This window comes from Humulus lupulus, chromosome 9 (assembly GCF_963169125.1).
Source record: "Humulus lupulus chromosome 9, drHumLupu1.1, whole genome shotgun sequence".
NCBI classification, from domain to species: domain Eukaryota; kingdom Viridiplantae; phylum Streptophyta; class Magnoliopsida; order Rosales; family Cannabaceae; genus Humulus; species Humulus lupulus.
The window spans coordinates 41,095,325-41,115,310 of record NC_084801.1 but is presented as its reverse complement, the minus strand read 5'-3'; the positions used below and the strand labels follow the sequence as shown (position 1 = coordinate 41,115,310).

At 37.4% G+C, this 19,986-nt stretch overlaps 1 protein-coding gene across 11 annotated transcripts; it reads right to left on the bottom strand.

Moving 5' to 3' along the window:
• Positions 1–818: 818 nt before the first annotated feature.
• LOC133801971 (pentatricopeptide repeat-containing protein At3g16010) lies at positions 819–19,192 on the bottom strand. 11 transcript variants are annotated; one of them, XR_009877088.1, is made up of 7 exons: positions 18,848–19,192; positions 17,814–18,016; positions 15,805–17,655; positions 15,371–15,501; positions 14,359–14,441; positions 13,743–14,252; positions 12,800–13,459 (listed from the first exon to the last, which is right to left on the bottom strand). XR_009877088.1 is itself a non-coding variant. In XM_062240204.1 (3 exons), exons 2-3 carry the CDS (start codon positions 17,896–17,898, stop codon positions 15,815–15,817), a joined length of 1,926 nt encoding a protein of 641 aa, XP_062096188.1. In that variant the 5' UTR covers positions 17,899–18,016; positions 18,848–19,192; the 3' UTR covers positions 15,581–15,814. The 11 variants fall into 11 exon arrangements, 1 of the variants encoding a protein (XP_062096188.1); XR_009877087.1 differs by having other exon boundaries at positions 15,371–15,491; XR_009877094.1 differs by lacking the exons at positions 12,800–13,459; positions 13,743–14,252; positions 15,371–15,501 and adding exons at positions 819–952; positions 1,046–1,316.
• Positions 19,193–19,986: the final 794 nt, after the last annotated feature.

Sequence of the window (19,986 nt, the reverse complement as noted above, 5' to 3'; positions counted from 1 at the left end):
CCTTTATTGATGATTCATAATTAAATGGGAATAAAATTACCGTTTTACCCTTTTAATTATATCTTGATTCTTAATGTACTATTGACTTTACTAGTGAAGGTTAATTCATAATCTGATTATGAATTTGACGTCAATAACATTTTCAGTTCCAAAAGCCAACCCAATATGGAACCATCATTCAATATACAAGAAGGTATAGATTCCATATACGTTAAGCTATGTCTTTAGTCATATACATCACTGAGTCCCCAAAACAATATTTCTTAGCCTGATCATTCTGACAAACAGTAACGCATGAATCAAAGGATCAAGTGACATATATAGGAGTTCATAGTAACTTTAGGATTAAGATCAGTTTGTGTATGATCATCAGTTGATGTGTTTTATAAAACTACAAAACAATATTTAAACAAGTATTATTAAATCACATCTGGTCCAGTTCTACATACTCTCAGCATGAAAATACCTCCACTAAAGTATCTTACTACACTAGTAACCCGGATCTAGGTCACATGTATTCATAATACTAGTGGACCGTACTAGCAGTAATTAATCTAAAGATTCCATAGCTTTATTTTACTGCGAACTTTTTAAGTTCATTATCTCAATCTCGATCCTCTCATACCAATATGAGATTGAGACCACATAGATGAACTTGGGAATTTTCTGATATTTACTTAACATTATTAGCAATAATATAGTACATAAGCTACATATATACAATAATTCAATTCATTTATTTATTTCATTAAAACCATTGTCTACTACAATTGCTTTAAGGGCACAATTCCCAACACTATCATAGTATGAATCACATCAAACATAGTTCAATAGGCAAGAACAAATACCAAACATACTCTCTACATATAGGAGTCCACTCTTCTTACCTTAATTCTAGCAATTAATTGATAACGACCCAAGTGTGATCTCCTTCAAGCGTCCTAAAACAGCCCTATGTCACAAACAATATAGCATAGATTTAGTTTCTCCTTAAACCAAAACCTACCATTACTTTACTATAAACCTTACAAGACTTCAGTTATACCTTAAACATGTCCAATTATGTACTAGGAACTTTAACTGAAGATCCTCTAAGGTTACCCATCGAAAACAATCAAAATTGGACCTGAAATCTCCAAAACAGCTCGGGTCGGTCGATCAGTTTCTCTTGGACAGTTGACCGACTTCGCAAAAATGTCCCCCTTCCATAATGAAGGTCATTCGACTGATTAACATTGGTTAGTCGACCGTTTCATGCCAGTAGCCAAAATCTGCGTTTTTCCAGATTTTCCAACTTGTCCAATCCGACCCCAAACCTGTTTTCAATAATTTATAGGTACAATATTGACTCCCAAACAAGTATACAACCTCAAATACATCATTTAATCATTATAGAAACAATGAATTTCAAGTTCTAATCAATAATTGAAATTCTAGGGTTATAAGACCCATTTTTCCCCAAATTTGAAATCCAACTATTTCAATGGTTTTTAGTTGAAATCTAAACCTTAAATACATTCCTAAACATGTTTCTATCATCAATATACATAACTGTTGTGAAAATTAAGTTACACAAGTATACATAATCGCAATTATAATAATCTTTAGCAAATCCGAGTATCGTCCCATGAAGACTGAATTATCAATTATCAAACAATTAATCTTTAGTTTCTATTTGGCTAACAAAAGTTGGTTTTATAAAATTTAGAGATAAAAAAAACACAAACAAATGTAAAACTCAAAAGTAAACACAAATAAATAACACATGAATTTAATCAAGATTAAGAGCAATTAGGGGTTTTAATCTCGTCTACTATCCACTATACTATTCACTAATTTAATATTCACAATTTTTCTTCTCTCTTAAGATAGCAAGTTTACCAAAGTATTTTGTATTCAGATTATGAAATATAAAATTCAACCTAAATGAGAGTTTTCTATATCTCTATGATAAATTCACACAAAGGAAGCATTAAGATTACATACTCCAAAACTACACAAACAACCGTGATACTCTCGTTTAAGGTTTAATTTATGTCTGATCAAATATAGCATATTCAAATCTCACTTTTTCAAATTTTGATTCAAAGGCATATAAATTATGTAAAAAGATGGTCAATCAATCACATATTACAACCACAAATTGAACATATCTTAATGGAGAAAAAAAATCATAAACTTTGCATTAATTCATAATAGAGATTCAAGATATTAAATTAAAAACCCTAATACTGAAGGCCCTAGGAAGGCTTGCTGACTTGAGAGCGCACCGCGACCCTCAGAGCCAGGTCGCGGCCCACCTAGACAACTTTGGCCTAGGATAGTTTTTAGGCTCAGGGAGGCTCAAGGGTTCGAACCTAAGTGCTCGGGACGAATTCTACTACTCAGATTAGTAGAATTCGAGGTCCCGGAGGCTAGTTTTTGTTTCCTAAACATTTATTTGGATTAGAAATTTAAGGTTACCCATTGTTCTTGTGACTAGGATTATCGCTAAGGCTCAGGGTCGAGGATCGTGCTCAGGACCATTCTTTATTCTTCGCTCGGGATTCAAGGTAAGAAAACTGCACCCTTGTGGTTATGAACGGGACTAAGGTTCCCAATATTTGAGTATGTATACTGTGTGATTGTATGATTTTTATGTATATGAGAATGAACGGCCTAAGAGTGTCGGGGCTGATGATAAGCATACTGAACGCAGCTCAGCCTAAGCGAGCCGGGGTCAGCTAGATAAACAGGGGGCTCGGCCTAAGCGTGCCAAACCTGAACATTTGTGAAACTGGTTAAGATATGAACTTGAGATTATATGTGTACCATTGGTTAGTTTAATTCTTGCATTGTGTTATATAATTGAACTAGTTGTGTTAAGAATGATTGTATACTACTGTTGTTATATGTGCTTGTTGTTTATGGTTTTCTTGCTGGGTCTTGGCTCATGGGTGCTACGTAGTGCAAGTAAAGGCAAAGGGAAACTAGACCAACCATGAGTTGGAGAGTTGTGGGGGCGAAGTGTACATAGTCAGCTGCTCGTCTGCCACGGCCGAGGGAAAGTACAGGGACAGAGCTCTAAAAACTTGTATTTTGCCATTAGACTAGCTTTTGTTGTATTAACTTTTAGGGATTGTAATTACCACATATACCTTGTTTTTGAGATCTCATGTATCAAACATCTGTTTTAATGAAAATTAACCGTTTATAATCAAAAATATTTTAACCCTAACCTGATAGTTGACTCAGGATCACATTATTGTTCAAACGACTTGATTAGCAAGTATTGCACTATTTTAAAATACATAGTGTAACGGTCTTGTTTATCCAGGGCGTTACACTAAAATAGACTTAACAATAACTCAACAAGCTAGAATCATCAATTTACGAAAATTAAACAAAACCCCCAAATTCTCATCAAGAACACAAGGGAAAAATCTCTTACCTTTCTTTGAAATTTGTATCCTAGATGATGGTGAACGAATTGGCAGCTATCTAATCCTCCAAGAACCTCTAATTTCCCTTAGCGACTTAGAGGAATCAAGAGCTTGCTAGAGAGGATCCTAGAGAGAAAAATGAGAGGAAAGAGAAGCATAGGTTGAAAATGAAAGGGAATGAGAAAAGATGGGCTATTATCATTTTTTCTATCCTTGCCACCAAATGACTAAAATTCTCTCCCGTCAATTTACCTACTTAGTCATCCTCAAGGGTAATTTGGTAATCATGCCACTAGTACTAATTACCTCAAATAATAATTCGTTTCCGACCCAAGTCGAATATTTTCCTTTGTGACATTTCGCTATTTTCACTTGAAAGAATCCACTATTGTCAAAAACCAATAAAATGCAATAATCATGACAATCAAATAAATACTCGTTCTCACAATGACGGGTCTTAAACACATATAATTCATATAAACATTCACATATGAAATCATATAATTCACAAAATAACTAATATACCATTGGTCCGTCCAAATTACCAAAATGACTTTTTTTTTTTTAAGAAAGCGGATATTACAATGCCTATCAATGAAGTTTCCATTTTACCTAAAAAAATAGATTCCTTAGAAAAAAAAATCTAAAAGTTTTCACATAATAATAAAAAAAATCTTTAAATTGAAGATTAAAATACTAAAATATCAATATAGTTAGGCAATATCACATTTTATATACTAAAAAAATAACAAGAGAAAACAAACAGATTTTTTTTTTGAATTCCAACATTGTTTAAATGAATATTAAAGAAATTACGACTAAGCTTAATTTTTATTGATGAAGAAATAAGTGCCGAGTTTTTTTGGTTAAAAATGGCTGCTTAGTTTATTTTTTGATTAACATGGTTGCTAAAAAAGTAAAAACAAAAAAGTAAATTAGATTTAAATGTTCAATTTTGAATGAGAATAATAGTCTTGTATTCTTTTCTTGATGAAGAGATGACTGCTGAGTTTTTTTTCGTGAAATGGTTGATTAAATATGTTGTGCAAGTAATATATCGTAATACAATTAAAGAAAATGATCTAATTTATTTTTTTCTGTAATAAAAAAATAAATAAAATAGAAAATATGAAAGTTTCACAACAACAAAAAAAACTTTCCTATGTATTTTTAGTACTTCTTAGAAAAGTTAGTAAGTCACGACTTCTCTAGAAAGTTCTTAAATTTCATCAAATCAGACTTAAATGTGACTTTAGGACATCAAAAGTTCTTCCAAGGCCTATATATGATCGAGCTCAATTTAGATGAGTAGAGCTACTCAATTGGATTTGGTAGACATCTCAACCAGGCCAAATCTAGTGTAATATTTATAATTTTTCTAAGAATAATAATATACTTGATAAATTAACTAAATAAAAATATTTGTAAGATTATAATTTTACTAAACTAAATTTTACATTTATTAAATATATATTATCAAAGGTAATGAATTTGCTCTAGAGAGCGGAGTCAGGTTGTCTTCCCACAAATATGCAGTTGAGAACTAAACATGTTCAGGTGTCGGCTCAATGCCCTCAATGTACTTAGGGAGTAGAATCAATTCTTCACAGCCTGGTTAGTTGTCCCTTTGCTCAGACTTGTTGGCAACATGCTGGGTGTGGAAGAGATGGTGAGTTTCGTGGGTCTTTTGTTGGTTGGCTTCAGCTGGCTTTTGAGAGGAGAACAAAGAAAGAGCTAGAATTGCTAGCAGTATTATGTTGGGCTATATGGAAAGTGCGCATTGAGTTGGTGTGGCAACAGAAGCACAGATAAGTGGAGGAAGTGCTTGTGTTGCGTAAAATAAAGCTAAGTGCAAGTATACACTGTCAACAATTAGTAATGCAGTAGTAAGTTCCAGATATCGTTTCTTAAAGAATTGCTAATTCACAAATTGCAAAAATAAAATCAACAAAATGTTTTAAAATAAGAACTAAATTAAGTGAATCTTTAGGAATGCAATTTAACCTAATGAGAACTAAAGTAAAGTTCGAAAGGATCAAACACAAATTAAAAGTAAATAACAAAGATAAACAATAGTGGAATCACAAGCTAAGATAATTAACTCTCTTTATTATGCAAAAGTTGGTAACAATACTACGTAAATGCTATGGCAAACTGACAGTCCAGTAATCAAGAATTTCAATCAAATCCATAAGTTTCCGTCGAAATCATTATTGTTTTAATTTTCTAATTAAACTAACATATGTCTAAGCCAATTTAACTTCAAAAATAAATATTCAAGCACAAATTCCTCAAGATTATGCAAGGCAAAGATATATATATCTATACCTCTACAAAATTAAAAGAACTTAATCTTTCATCATTCAAGTTTTAGGTCCATTAATTATCACTCTTTTCAACAGCCATAATCAATTCACTTACTAATGGTGATCAATTAAAAGCAAGAATTAAACATAAAAAAACACTTGAATGAATGAATCACAATTAGCATTTAGCATTACTAGCAAAGTACTCAAAAATTACATAATGGAGTTCTTTAATTATCCTAGCGATTAAAAAGTCAGTTTGTTATCCCCAAAATTTCATTCAATGATGTGGCAATCGGATGGACAAGTGGCAATGCATGGTTAGTAAATGCACATTAATGGTCAATAAATGTGTTGACTAAAGAAGTGTAAAGGTTGGAAGTTGACCTGCGGAGTTGTGATATTACTAGTCAGGAAATAGATTTAGCTGGTCAGGGGGAGATTTGCCATGTGATGAGTCATGCCCGACCAGAGATGTGGCATGCCTGACCAGAGGTGTGCTAGAGATGTGCTTAGCCTATGCCGACCAAAGATGTGCTTTGCCTATGCCGACCAGAGGTGTGCTAGAGGAGTGCTTTGCCTATGCCGACGAGAGGTGCTTGCCTATGCCGACCGGTGGTGTGTTTGGCGTTGTCTTGGCCGACCAGTTACTTCGGGGATGGAGTTGGTTCTAAGAAGTTACCATCTAAGTAACTCAGTAACAGAGCCAACCCGAGTCGTTCTGTGACGGGAATATCTCACACATCCCGAAATAATAGCTATACTGTTGTAATTTGAATTTGTTTATTATTCATTAATTAAAGTGGTTGAAACAACCAAGGACTTCGTCAAATGGGATATTTCTCATGTATGATCCATGATCCTATAAATAAAGAGCTCATGGTATCATTATAGGGATCTGATCTTTTTTAGACTAAAAGAACTCTTGAGTTTTGAGACTTTGGGACTGTTACTTGGGGCATACTTGGGGCATTTTCTGAGAGAGCTTAGAGAGAGAAAGCTTGTATTCTCTAGAAAGAGAAACTCTATATTTTTCTACTTACACTTAAGAAACGCAGTTGGCTCAGGTTCATCTGATCTTAAGTGTAGGATACATATATCACAACTCCAAGTGGATTAGGCTATTACCAACAAATTGGGGTTGAACTACTATAAAAATTACTTGTGTTATTTACTTTCTATTCAAGGTTATTGTCGTTTTTGCGTCTACTTGAAGTTGGCCAAAATCGTGGTCAACATTTTGGTGCTTTCATTGAGAGCCTGAATAGAAGAAATACACTGCTACCCTATCGATACGGTGCCCAAGAATACCAGTATGGCGTCCAAGAAGCCAGGTACATCAAAAGAGCCTGCTAGAGCAGAAGGTCCTGGACCTCAGAACCCTAAGACTGAGCCTAGGGTCTTTCTCGAGGAGACAACTCCAGATGTCGAATAACTCCAGCAGGCCATGGGGACTTTCCAGGAGGAGATGATGCAATTTAATGCTCAACATGAATCTTTCGCTGAAGAGATGGCTAGGCAGAGAGCTGCGTTAGAACAACAAAGGCGTGATATGGAGGCCAGAATCGAAGAGATTAAAGAACGATAGGAGGAAGTCAACCGGAGACATCGTGAAGCAGCAATTGCTCTAGAAGCGGCTACCCAATTGGCCCAATCCAATGCCCAGACCGCAGCACGAGGAGCAGCCACCCAGGGAGCAAGGAATGATAATGTTGGTCGGAGGACCGCTCGCAGAGCCAATTCTCGAGGACCAAATAGAAGTATGAGTAACCCTGGTCGGGAGGATGATGGGGTCCGCTCTAAAACTGCATCAACACAAAGGGAGAACTCTAAAACCCCTTATAGAAGTCATCGGTCGGAAACCTCCCGATCAGAGAGTTACCGGTCGGATAGTAAGCACACTCCACCTGGAAACAACCAAACCAAAGCTCCTCAAGATAAAAAAAACTCATAGCTACAAAGATGGACATGGTCGAGACGAGGGGGACAATCATCAGACCAACTGGTTAAGAGAAAAAGAAAAGGAAGGCACTGACCAGCAAGGAGGAAAAGATTGCACGGGACGTACCGAGAAGCCTCCACTACATCCCGACCAGCAGTGTAGTGGGAGAGAGCAGGTCCCGCGCAATAAGCCCTCTGAAAAATCGAAAAGTACGGTGTTCTATCGGCTAGGAGAACATGCTTCCCATAAGGATGATGTTGTCACCAACAAGAGGAAGACCGTCCTGGTCGAAGGGCAAGATCTGACTCGCTCTGCCAGTCAAATAGAAATACTTGACGACAGTGCTCCAGATGGAAATGCTTGACTAGGAGGTCAAAACCTTGGAACGTCGTCGGTTGCACCAGCCATCCAAGCCTAACTTGACGCGCTAACAGCTGCGGTGCAAGGTTTATCAAAACGACCTTCTAGAATGGATGCGGTAGACCACAGGCGTGGCAGTCCATTTTGTGCTCGGATTAGAGCAGCCCAGCCGCCGCAAAATATAAAGCACCAGTACTGCCGATATATACAGAAAAAGCAAATCCCATCAGACATGTTGGGAAATTCGAGGACCAGATGGAACTGCTCGGGGTAAGTGACGATTATCGGTGTAGATTTTTCCCAACCACATTGTCAGATACTGCCCAGGAGTGGTATTGGATGTTTAAACCGAATTCCATTACCTCTTGGGAAGCATTCAGGAAGGAGTTTTGTAGACAATTCAATCCTGCTCAGACTCCACCAGTTTATGCCAACCACTTGGCAGATATCAAACAAGGAAATGATGAATCTCTAAAAAATTATATACAGAGATTTATGAGAGAGGCCAACAGAGCAACTGCTGTCTGAGATGAGGGGAAGATGGTTGCCATATCCTCTGGAATAACTTATCGAAGCCCTTTGTGGGATAGTATTCATAGAAATCCAATTTCAACACTTCAATAATTTCTTGACCGAGCAGACAAGTATATGAAATTGGATGATGCAATCAAGAAAGAGGAGAATGGCATAACAATCCGGGCGGATCGGCTAACCCCCCTAAGAATGGTGGAAACGATCAGAATGCTGGAAAGAAACATGAGAATAACGGATCTGACCGCCATGAAGAAAAGAAGGCTAAGTCGAGTTCAAACGAAAAGCCAACCAAGTATGAGCCTCAGTTCACTAATTACACCACTCTCTTGGCCAGTCGGGCAGAAATATATCTTGCTAGTCATGAAGAGGTTCCCTACAAGAAACCTCCACCCATCAGGAAAGAGATGAGTAAGAGAGACATGAATAAGTTTTGTCGTTTCCATGGAGATTATGGTCATGACACGAATGAATGCAATCACCTCAGGGACGAGATAGAATTTCTTCTCCGGTCGGGCAAGTTGAAAAAGTATCGGGCAGAGACACCCCAAGGACAAGGAGGCAGCAACAATCCTGGGTTCAAACGACAAAGATCTCCACCCTTGCAACCTGGGCCTGTGGACTTTACCTTAGACACTATATGTGGAGGTCCATGCACAAAGGGAGAGGTATGCCCGATCACTTTGACATGAGCTGGAGTGTTAGGATCAGATTGGGTGAGCGGAGCGCGATCAGAAACCACTGGAATGGCGAGCATCTGAGGATATATTATCACTAAATACCGCTTTCAGAGTGGTAGCTTAATTTCAAGTTGTTTAACTTGTTATTTAAGTTTGGTTTATGAGCTGGTTATTTGCTAACCAGTCATTTATTTTTTTTGAGCAATTTTTGTTGTTTAAGACTCGTTATTAGACACGTTTTGTCCTTTTTAATTTACGAGTAATAAAAGAGACTACGCGCAACGTGGTCGATTCTTGCAACAAATGTGCAAGTGTGTTAATTATCCGAACAGTGTTCAACTGGTCGGTAAAATCGGACAGTGTTCAACTGGTCGATACGTTCAAGCAGTGTTCAACTGCTCGAATATTTTATATATATTTTATGTGTTTCACAAGTAATTAACAGCTCGAACAGATTCGGTCATGTAGCAAGTGACCAAGGATTTTTTAACCCTCGATCACTTGGGAGGCACATGGGGTATATTGGTATATAATTTAACACGGGCAATAAGAGCACGAGTTAAGATAATTGTTTTTAGGCTGACTTGTAAATTTTTGAAGTAAAAAAAGGCCATTAAGCTAATTTGTTTGTCAAAACTTAAGTAACTTGGAATTTTTCAAAATTTCAAGTTAGAAGCAAATATTCGTGTGACAATAAACATTATGCTCATACAATGTTAGAGCAATAAGAGTGTGAGAAAGTATACTTAGTAGGGACTTATGAAATGTCTAGAATTTCTAAGTTAGAAAACTAAGTACTCATACGAAAATACAAGGCATACATCAGAGTGACTTTACTATTCACAAAAAACTTATAATGTTTTAAGTCTAAAAAGACTTAGAATGTTTCAAGTTGGCAAAGAAAAGTAAAGTATAAATGCCAACAGCTCGGTTGTACGAGAAAAATATCGAAGCTGCTAAGCAGCAATTGTCTTCACAAAAGTATAAGAAAAAAGAGTAAACTACTGGCCAGGTACAAAGTTTAGCTGGCCAGGTACAAAGTTTAGCTGGTCAGGTGCAAAGTTTTCCTGGTCGGGAGAGCAGATACAACTTCCCTGGTCGGCTGAGCATGTATCACTGGTCGAGTAGGAAACTCTGTTGTTGGATAGGAAGCTCTCAGGTCGGCTAAGAGTATCTACTGGTCAGGTAAACTAGTCCCTTGCTGGTCAACACCATCGTCGATATCCAGGACCTCTTCTGGTCGAAGTGATAGAGCAGGAGAGGCAGGCACAGTGTCAGCTAGAAGAGCTGCCTCCTCTGCCGCCTTGGCTTCGCATTTGGCGAGTTCTTCGGCCTTGGCTTCTTCGAGAGAAATTCTAGATTGAAAGGCTTGTTTAACTTCCCAATTTGATAGAAGCGGTTGAAGCAGATTTCTTCATAACAAGCCAGATCAGTTTCCTTCTCCTGTTTAAGCTCTTTATTCTCTTGAGTCTTCTTCTTGAGCTGGTCGATCAATGTATTATAGGCCTGGACTTGCTTGTTGTTCTCATCAACCAACTCCTTCAACGGTTTATCTCAATCAGCAATTGTTTTCTCAGCCTGCTCAGTCTTTTCTTGGAGATCTTTCTCAGACTTAGTCAGACTTTCAATCTTTGCCTGGGCTTCCACCAATTGACCAGCTCCTTATAGTCGACTGCTCGGCGTTGAACATGACTAACGGTGATGAGTCCCTGGAGTAAACCAAAGAAAATATTTAGGGAAGTTGTGTGCCCAAAGGGTTGTGTTGTGCATGCCCAAGCGGTTGTGCTGCATGGTCAAGGGGCTAGAGGGCCATGTATCCGAGCGGCTCGAGGGGCACGCTGAGGAGCCGAAGGCAGGTGCCCGAGCGAGTCTGCGCGCATCCGAAGGCTAATGCGCGTCCGAGGAGGCAGGTGCCCGAGCAAGTCTACGCACATCTGAAGCCTGGTGCACGTCGAGGAGCTCCGTGTGATCGAGCGGATCCATGCATATCCGAGAGCCACGCCGAGGAGCTGCTGACAGGTGCACGTCCGAGGAGGCAAGTGCCCGAGCGGGTCCGCGCGCGTCCGAAGGCTAGGGCATCTGAGTAGCCATGCGTCCGAGGAGATGCTGGCTGGGCATCCGAGGAGCTGGTGCGTCCGAGGAGCTCCGTTTGCCCAAGCAGATCGAGGGGCATGCCGAGGGGGGTGCGCATCCGACGATCCAGGCACGCCGAGGGCTGCTGTCCGAATAGTTGGCCATCCGAGGAGCTGCATGTCGAGTAGCCGTGCGTCCGATGAGCAGGGAGCATGTCCGAGAGGCTGGCATGTTCGAGGAGTAGCATTACTGAGGAGCTATTTGGGTTCTGAGACACAAGGGTTTCGAGGGCCAAAAGGAATCTGATCGGTTAGGAATGGTAAAAGAAACAAAATTGATGGGCTAAAGGGTATGGACAGTAGCGTGATGTATAAACATATTTTCTTAATCTTGGACTGTGCAAATAAGGTCAAGAAGAGAACTTCAAGGGTTTCAAAAAGTTTCAGGAAAACTTCAAAGTTCATACAAACCCATGAACCCAAAAGAGCAATGGAAATGGGAAACTAATAACTACCATTTTTCATGGACAGAAAAGTTCAATCGTGGGTTTACTTCAAAAGTGAAAGTTATTGACCGGATGGAAGCTTTTGGACGATGTGAATAACTATCAGCTATAGAAAAAGTTTATCATATGAGAAAATCATATAATAAACTTGGGGGGCAAATGTTATCCCCAAAATTTCATTCAATGACGTGGCAATTGGATGGACAAGTGGCAATGCATGGTCAATAATTGACACATTAATGGTCAATAAACGTGTTAACTAAAGAAGTGTAAAGGTTGGATGTTAACCTGCAGAGTTGTGATATTACTGGTCAGGAAATAGATTTAGGTGGTCAGGGGGAGATTTTCCATGTGATGAGTCATGCCTGGCCAGAGATGTATCATGCCCGACCAGAGGTGTGCTAGAGATGTGCTTAGCCTATGCCGACCAGCGGTGTGCTTTGCCTATGCCGACCGGTGGTATGTTTGGCGTTGTCTTGGTCGACCAGTTACTTCGGGGATGGAGTTGGTTCTAAGAAGTTACCATCTAAGTAACTCAGTAACAGCTTCAACCCGAGTCGTTCGCAACTGTCGCAGGAATATCTCACACATCCCGAAATAATAGCTATACTGTTGTAATTTGAATTTGTTTATTATTCATTAATTAAAGTAGTTGAAACAACCAAGGACCTCGTCAAATGGGATATTTCTCATGTACGATCCATGAGCCTATAAATAAAGAGATCATGGTATCATTATAGGGATCTGATCTTTTTTAAACTGAAAGAACTCTTGAATTTTGAAACTGTTACTTGGGGCATTCTTGGGGCATTTTCTGAGAGAGCTTAGAGAGAGAAAGCTTGTATTCTCTAGAAAGAGAAACTTTGTATTTTTCTACTTACACTTAAGAAACTCAGTTGGCTCAGGTTTATTTGATCTTAAGTGTAAGACACATATATCACAACTCTAAGTAGATTAAACTATTACCAACAAATTGAGGCTGAACCACTATAAAAATTCCTTGTGTTATTTACTTTCTATTCAAGGTTATTGTTGCTTTTGCGTCGACTCGCGGCTAAAATCATAGTCAACACCTATCATAATTAATATCTCAACTACACCCAAGTAAATAAACTCCATGTTCAGAAAATTAGAGGGAAAATTCAAGAAAAACTAAGAGAATAAAGAATAAAGTGAGTGTCAAGCCAATAAGATGTCTCCAAGTAACTTTGTCCTTCGGCCTTTTCCTTTCCTCCTTCTCCTTCACAGTTAAGCTCCTCCAAAAATGGGTAAAGCTCTGCATCAGGCGGCTGTTCTGCCTTTCTTTCTGTTATCCCTAATGGGAAAGGTGTCATTGATGTAGTTAGGTCATCCTCTCCAAAATACCCAAGTGGGCCTCATTTTTTGCTTCTTTTTTCTTCTCTTTGTAAGCCAATGGACCAAAAGAAGTTAAAGGCCCAATATCATTTAATTACTAGTCAGCCCAAATCAAAATAAATCCAAAAGCTGAGTTGGATAAGACAAAACTTTAGCTTCCCAAGTGAGCCTTCCAAGCAGGTAGCTGGCAAACGCAATGCTGATACCATGCCGCGACATTCCAACATCCTATTTCATTTCAAGCGCCAAATTCTTCTCGACATATCCAAAACACTACCAACCATCTATCAAGATAAAATTGAACCCATTAAGATATATTTTTAAAACATTAAAATAATATTTAATATTATCTCATTATAATTAATATTTGACAAAACCAAAATAAAAACACTTCAAAACACCCTAAACCACTCTATTTTTGATAAAAAAAATATATAAATTTAAAAACATAAAAATAATTTAACTCTACTTCCTAGAGTTATTAGTTTGTATTGGAAAAAGTTTGTCTTGATTAATGGACAAGTGCTCAAGAAAGACATTTTGTTCCAAACATGGTTTCAACTGTACCAAGTGACGAGAATGAGCATTGAACCAAACCAGATGCGAATATGGTCAAACCAGATGCGAATATGGTCAAGAGATGCAGCCACTTTTGAAGAATTTGGGAGCTATGGAGTTGGTTGGATAGCCCGTAACTATGAAGGAAAACTATTAGCAGCAAAGACTCGGCAGTTCCGTGGAAGTGTGCAACCTGAGGAAACAGAAGCTATAGTGGAAACCGCAGAATATGCAGCATGTCATAGTGGAAACCGATTGCCTTATTACAGTACAGGCCATCAGAAGCTCAATCAAGATGGTCTCATCATTCAGATTACTTGTTGCTGATTACAAGTCTTTGATTTCTAGTTTGAGAGATGTATTTCTGTTTTGTATCAAACAGTCTGCCAATCAAGCAGCTCATTTCTTGGCTCGAACTGCTTGTTTTTGTTTTATTTCTGATCGTAGTTATAGGGAGTGTGATGCTCCTTCTAAGTTATTGGATGAACTGTTGATGGATTGTTCCATTTAATGAAGTTTCTACATTATTCAAATATATATATATATTATCACATTTTATATTACCAAATATGATAATCTCATAGGCGAATGAGATTGATGAGATTAGGGTGAAGGTCACACACACCTTGTAAATGTTTAAAGAATCTAGTAGTATGTCTGCACTGTAATAAGCATATGAATCCAATGACCGTCGTCTTTAAATGCAACCTGCACATTTATTTTTTGTCAGCCAATAAAACTGCAAAACAGAGTGGGTGATAGAATCTTCTTAGTTGAGAAGTAGACTATATTCTTGAACACAAATGTATGAAATCCCTCACAGAAAACCTCTTTATTGATGATGAAAATTACAAAAGCAATCTAGTTTTTTGAGAAGCTAGTATCTCCAAACACAACCTTTCGAGAGGGCTGCTCTCTCCTAGAGTCTATTCTCTTCTAATTTCCTCCTCCCCTTACAATTGAATCTCAAACCCTACTTATAGAAACTGATCAGCCTAAAAGAAAATGCCAGCTAGGATCTAAAAAAGAATTAATACAACTCAGCCCCCTTACATTATAAAATACAGCAAAAAACACATTGAAATAATATTAATACATTGAACTAAAATATAGAGTAGTCCTGGGCTTATGGGTCACGTGGCCTCCTAGTGTAAACTAACCTAATTGGAGCCTTATCAGTGGGTTGTACATGCGACAACTTACATCCACAAGAAATTAACAGCAGATACAAAGAAAATTTAGCACTGGAGTTAAGTGTTTATGAATAGATAACAGGCCTAACAAAATCTTGGCTTATATTACAAGGTAGATATAGAGAAAAAAAAAAGACGACCAGATCAGCTTCCAGTCACATAACAAGAATGCCTTACAATGGCAGTGCGTTTTCAAATTGACATTTTTTCTTAAGCAGAATCAAGTCTGTATAATTTTAAAGAGAAAAGACTAGACTGCAGAGTGCGGTTAAATTCATGTGAGTGGCCTAAAAATTAACTATGTAAACATATTTGTTGTTCAAGAATCAATCAACAGTAAAAAAAAAATAGGCCAATACATGTACAAGTTAAAACAACAAGAAACTTTCAAAACTTACACGTGAACAGGTAAACAATATAAAAATAAGGAGACTTAAAAGACACCTTTGGGAGCTTAAAGAAATGATATGAAGGAATATAAATTGAGGCTGGACATAAGAAGCCTCTTTCATATGAGCTACCGGAAGGGCACATATTGTTGCTTGCCAGTTGACACCCAAACATTCTGCAGCATACTTTGGTACACAGAATTAGACTATTCAAAATCAAGCGCAATGAGCATACACAAGAACAAATTTAGTAAGGTACAAGAAAAGTGGAAACGTGCTACCATGTCTACTTTGCAAATCATTGGAAAACTACAAGTTAAACATCCTACAATGATGTTATTAACTTAATAAAAAAAAAAATTCAGTTTGTCACAAGTTGTCCAACAAAAGAATCAAACACCTCCATTGAGGTCAAAAGAAACTACTGCCTATGACAAGATTCAATATTCAGTTGCAAGAGTGTAATAAGTACAAGAGACGATATCATACCAGGTCTCTTTCACTTAGTGGTGAAACTGTGAACTTCATCAACCTTGCCAACAGCCTCAAGTATGGATGAGTAACTGATAGCATCGTACTCAAACCCAATTAAATTCATTTCTTTCATAAGCTTTGCAGCATCCTCTAACATACCAGCTCGACTAAGACAACCAAGAACAGTGTTGTAAGAAACTGCATCTGGCTTGATCTTAGAATGCTTCATTTTTGTAAACATTTCCATAGCCCGCTTTGGGCCACCTGTCTTAGCCAAGCCATTTAGAATAATGTTGTGTGAATTTAAGTCCTGAACACAACCATTTTCTTCCATAGTTTTAAGTAAGGAATGAGCTTCATCTACCATGCCAGCCCTCACCATTCCTGACATTAGAGCATTATATGCATAAACATCAGGATCACAACCAAGTCTCTTCATCTCATTAAATAGATCCAATGCTTCATTAAGAAGGCCACACTTTCCAAAATGCTTAATCATCACAGCATACACCCGAGCACTTGAACGTCCACAGTTCTCTTTCAATTCTAGAAACAGCTCATTTGCAGCTTCATACCGTTTTGCCTTTCCAAGACTGTTGATCAAGCTGCAATAGGCAGCTGGACAAGGAGGAAAACCTTTTTCATCCATCTCTTCAAGAAGTAACAAAGCTTTCTCAACTCTACCTCTTTTACAAAATCCATCTATAAGAATTGAGTAGGTAAATGAGCTAGAAGCAACACCATTTGCCTTCATCTTCTCGAACCATACAGAAACCTCAGAAATTGGAGCTCTTGATTCAAATAAAGCTTTTAGGATAGAGTTGTAAGTCACAACAGTAGGTATACAACTAAGAGACTCCATCTCCTCAAAAAAACTAAGGGCATCTTCTAGGCGACCTGCCTTGCTAAAGATGTTAATTAAATTGTTCATGAGTACTACATCTGGTTTACAACCATTTCTCAGGAGATTCTTATAGATATTGTAGGCATCTTCAATCTTCCCAGCACTACCAAGACCCTTTATTAATTCTGTATAAGTAAACACAGTAGGGCAACATCCCCTTTCCTTCATCTCCCTGAAAAGATCCAAAGCTTTTTCAACCTTGCCCAACTTGAAATATACTCCCAATAAGTTGGTAAATATCTTCGCAGTTGGCTGTAGGCCATTCTCCTTCATCTCATCAAACAATCTGATGGCAAAATCATGACGACCCAATTTCTTAAATGCTAATATAAGCGCATTGTATGTAACAGTGTCTGGAAAACAATCTCCCTCATTACACATTTCATTATAAAGTTCATGAATCTTTTCATGATGACCTTCTTGCATTAATACCAAGATCATCGAGTTGTATGTATTAGTTGTTGGCTTGCACTTGCGGCCTTTTACCCAGTAAAAGATAGATAGGGCCTTGTTCACCATCTTAGCCTTTCCCAATATACTTATGATTTCAGATAACTGAGCAGGATCAAGAATAGATATAGCTCGAACCATCTCTTGGATAGTCTGCCACATTTCACCAAATAACCTTGCTTCATCTAAGCAGCGGATTAAAGCCATGTAAGTGCTTGGGTCATGATGAAAATTTCTTCTTTTTGCAGCCCATTTGAAAAACTGAACTTTCACAATGACCTCAACATCAATCTTCAAAACCTCAAGAATTAATCGGTGATCCAATCTCAGCTTCATTACTTCCATTGCCTTCTCTGCATCGGGTCCCCACTTGAAAATTTTCAAGATCCTCGTAAACCTTTCATCCAATTTCCGAACTGATGGATCCTTTCTTGACAGTTTTCCACTCACAGGCAAGTTTTGCATCAAATCCCTTGCAGTGGGCGAGTAGAACATTTGCACTATCTCATTTTCTGCTTAGAAAATAAAATACAATATTAAATCAAGGATGCCCCACAGTAAAAACTACAGTAATAAAGATAAGCAACTTCACTCAATGGGTATCAATTAAACTAGATACGATGTAAGAATTCAATACAAGTAATCTCAACTATATGTGCTTGAAGGGTACCTGTTTGCTTAACTCTCTCACAAAGATGAGGCAAAGTTGATATTGATCGTTTCAAAGCAAAAGATCCCACAAACACTTTTTTCATTTCCGCAGTGAAGAAAGTTTCCAAATCAGATAAAACCACAGCTAAGTGAGAATGCTCTAATTGGTGAAAACAGGATTATATTGAAAGTTATCCCATCAGAAACAAACCATTCCAGCATCTGAATCGCATACATTTATCAGTAGTTGTTAGAACAATATGCAATTGTAAAGTTCAAATATATACCAAAATATAATAATGAAGCAAGTACCCACTTTCACAGTCAACAAATTCTTGATTATAACAAAATAAAAAAATCAGTACAGATAATAAATACACACACCCAAATCAATTTAAACAAGAAAATTGTGATTTCCATAATTCATAGAAAGCTTCTCAGAATCATTTTGAATATCTAACAAGATTAAGATTTCTTTTTTTTTTTTTCAGACCAATAAAATGAGTATACATTATTGTTGTCACTAAAACCCTACTTTAAGAATTTTAAGTAAAAAATGTTATCCCTCTAAAGCTAAGAATTTATTCTCATGCAGAGAAACAGTCCACAATGTGAGCTCCAAAAAGAAACTAAGGAGAAACACTCCACAAGAACTTCTCTTCTGATTCCATGGTTTCCAATACCAAATTCCATCACAGGAACAATACATAACAAAGATAATATAAAAGCTTGGAAATTATTAATAAAGATTGACTGATTGTTAAGGCACTTGGGTTCTTCTTGCAGCCAAACAAAAATGTATGCAACATATGTAAACGTAAATTATACACAACTTCTTATAAAAATTCATTTTCAGACTGAAATTCGCAAGCCTGACAAATACATTAGAATACTATCGACTACCTGACAAATTCATAACACACATTATCTACTCCGTAGGTAGTGTTCTACAACAATTAGTTTGTTTGTTTATAGTTTTTATATGTAGATAAATTTATAATGTCTCAATATATTTACTCATCGAAATCAACAAATTATCAAAAGAAAGCAGACCTAATAGCTGAACAGCCACACGACCAAGCGACGGATAGATACGGCGATGGATTCAAGGTCGGAATAAAATCACCCAAACCACTGTAAACATCAAAACAAGGGAGTAAAGAAATGACCTCAAATCTCAGACAGATACCGTGGAATGGAAGAGACGACCCAGACGAGAGATGAAGCTTGCTGGAGACTCGGCACTCAGTAGAGACGGCCCAGTTAGCGGCTCCGTGCTGCAGGGACCAGAGAAGCATAGAAAGAGGGGAAGGCGGAACGCATGTAAATGGGGCGGGCCGGATTAGTTTCTTGGAGCGGAGTGGGTGGTCCGGCCGCATTTGCTCCGCTTAATTTTTTTTTTAAGAAATATTAAATTATAATTTTAAAAAAATTTCAAAGTCTAAATATTGCTTTTTAGTGTAAATATAAGAATAAAGAATAATTATATAAAACATATTTTTTAATATTTACAATTCTTTGTGAATAAAAAATTATATAAATATTATACCTAAAGTTTATTTAGAATCAAGAATATTGTAAATCACATATAAAATGTCAATTTTACATACTATGCATGTGTATAAGTAGCATGGGAGAATTGGGCTAGAATATAGAAAAGAAAAAAAAAGTTTTCGAAGTGGGGCAGCCCACCCCGCTTAAATTAATACCTGCCCCGTCAAGTCGAAGCTCCGCCCTGCCCCACCTCACTGTCTCATTTTGCCATGCCTAGAAGGCGGATAAAGAAATATATTTCAACGGGGCACAATGAAGTAATATAAATACACATAGGTGAGTTATATTTACACCCCCAACCTTTGCCCTATAAATATTTGGTAGGGACAAAGAGATGGATGGATGGAGAGTAGTAGAATTAATTTAATCTTCATTGTTTCAACTTTATACTTGATATAAACAACATAAATGAGAGCAACTAACATCTTCATCCATCATATTATTCATTCTTCTTAAACTCTCCATTCATCCTACTCTCTATCATTCCTACCAAACATAGCCTAAAATAAGAAACTTATATTTACACTAAAAAAGTATAACCCAATTTTATTTTAAAAAATATTATTTTTTATAAAAACACCATTCTTTATTTACAAAACTAAAAAACATAATTGTGTTTCACGCAGTGTTTCGTAATG

Excerpts from the sequence above, each read along its gene's own strand:
- LOC133801971 (XM_062240204.1), bottom strand. The coding sequence starts at position 17,898 with ATGAAAAAAGTGTTTGTGGGATCTTTTGCTTTGAAACGATCAATATCA. Across the intron at positions 17,656-17,813 it reads TGAGAGAGTTAAGCAAACAG|AAAATGAGATAGTGCAAATG; the intron begins GTACCCTTCAAG and ends TTTTCTAAGCAG.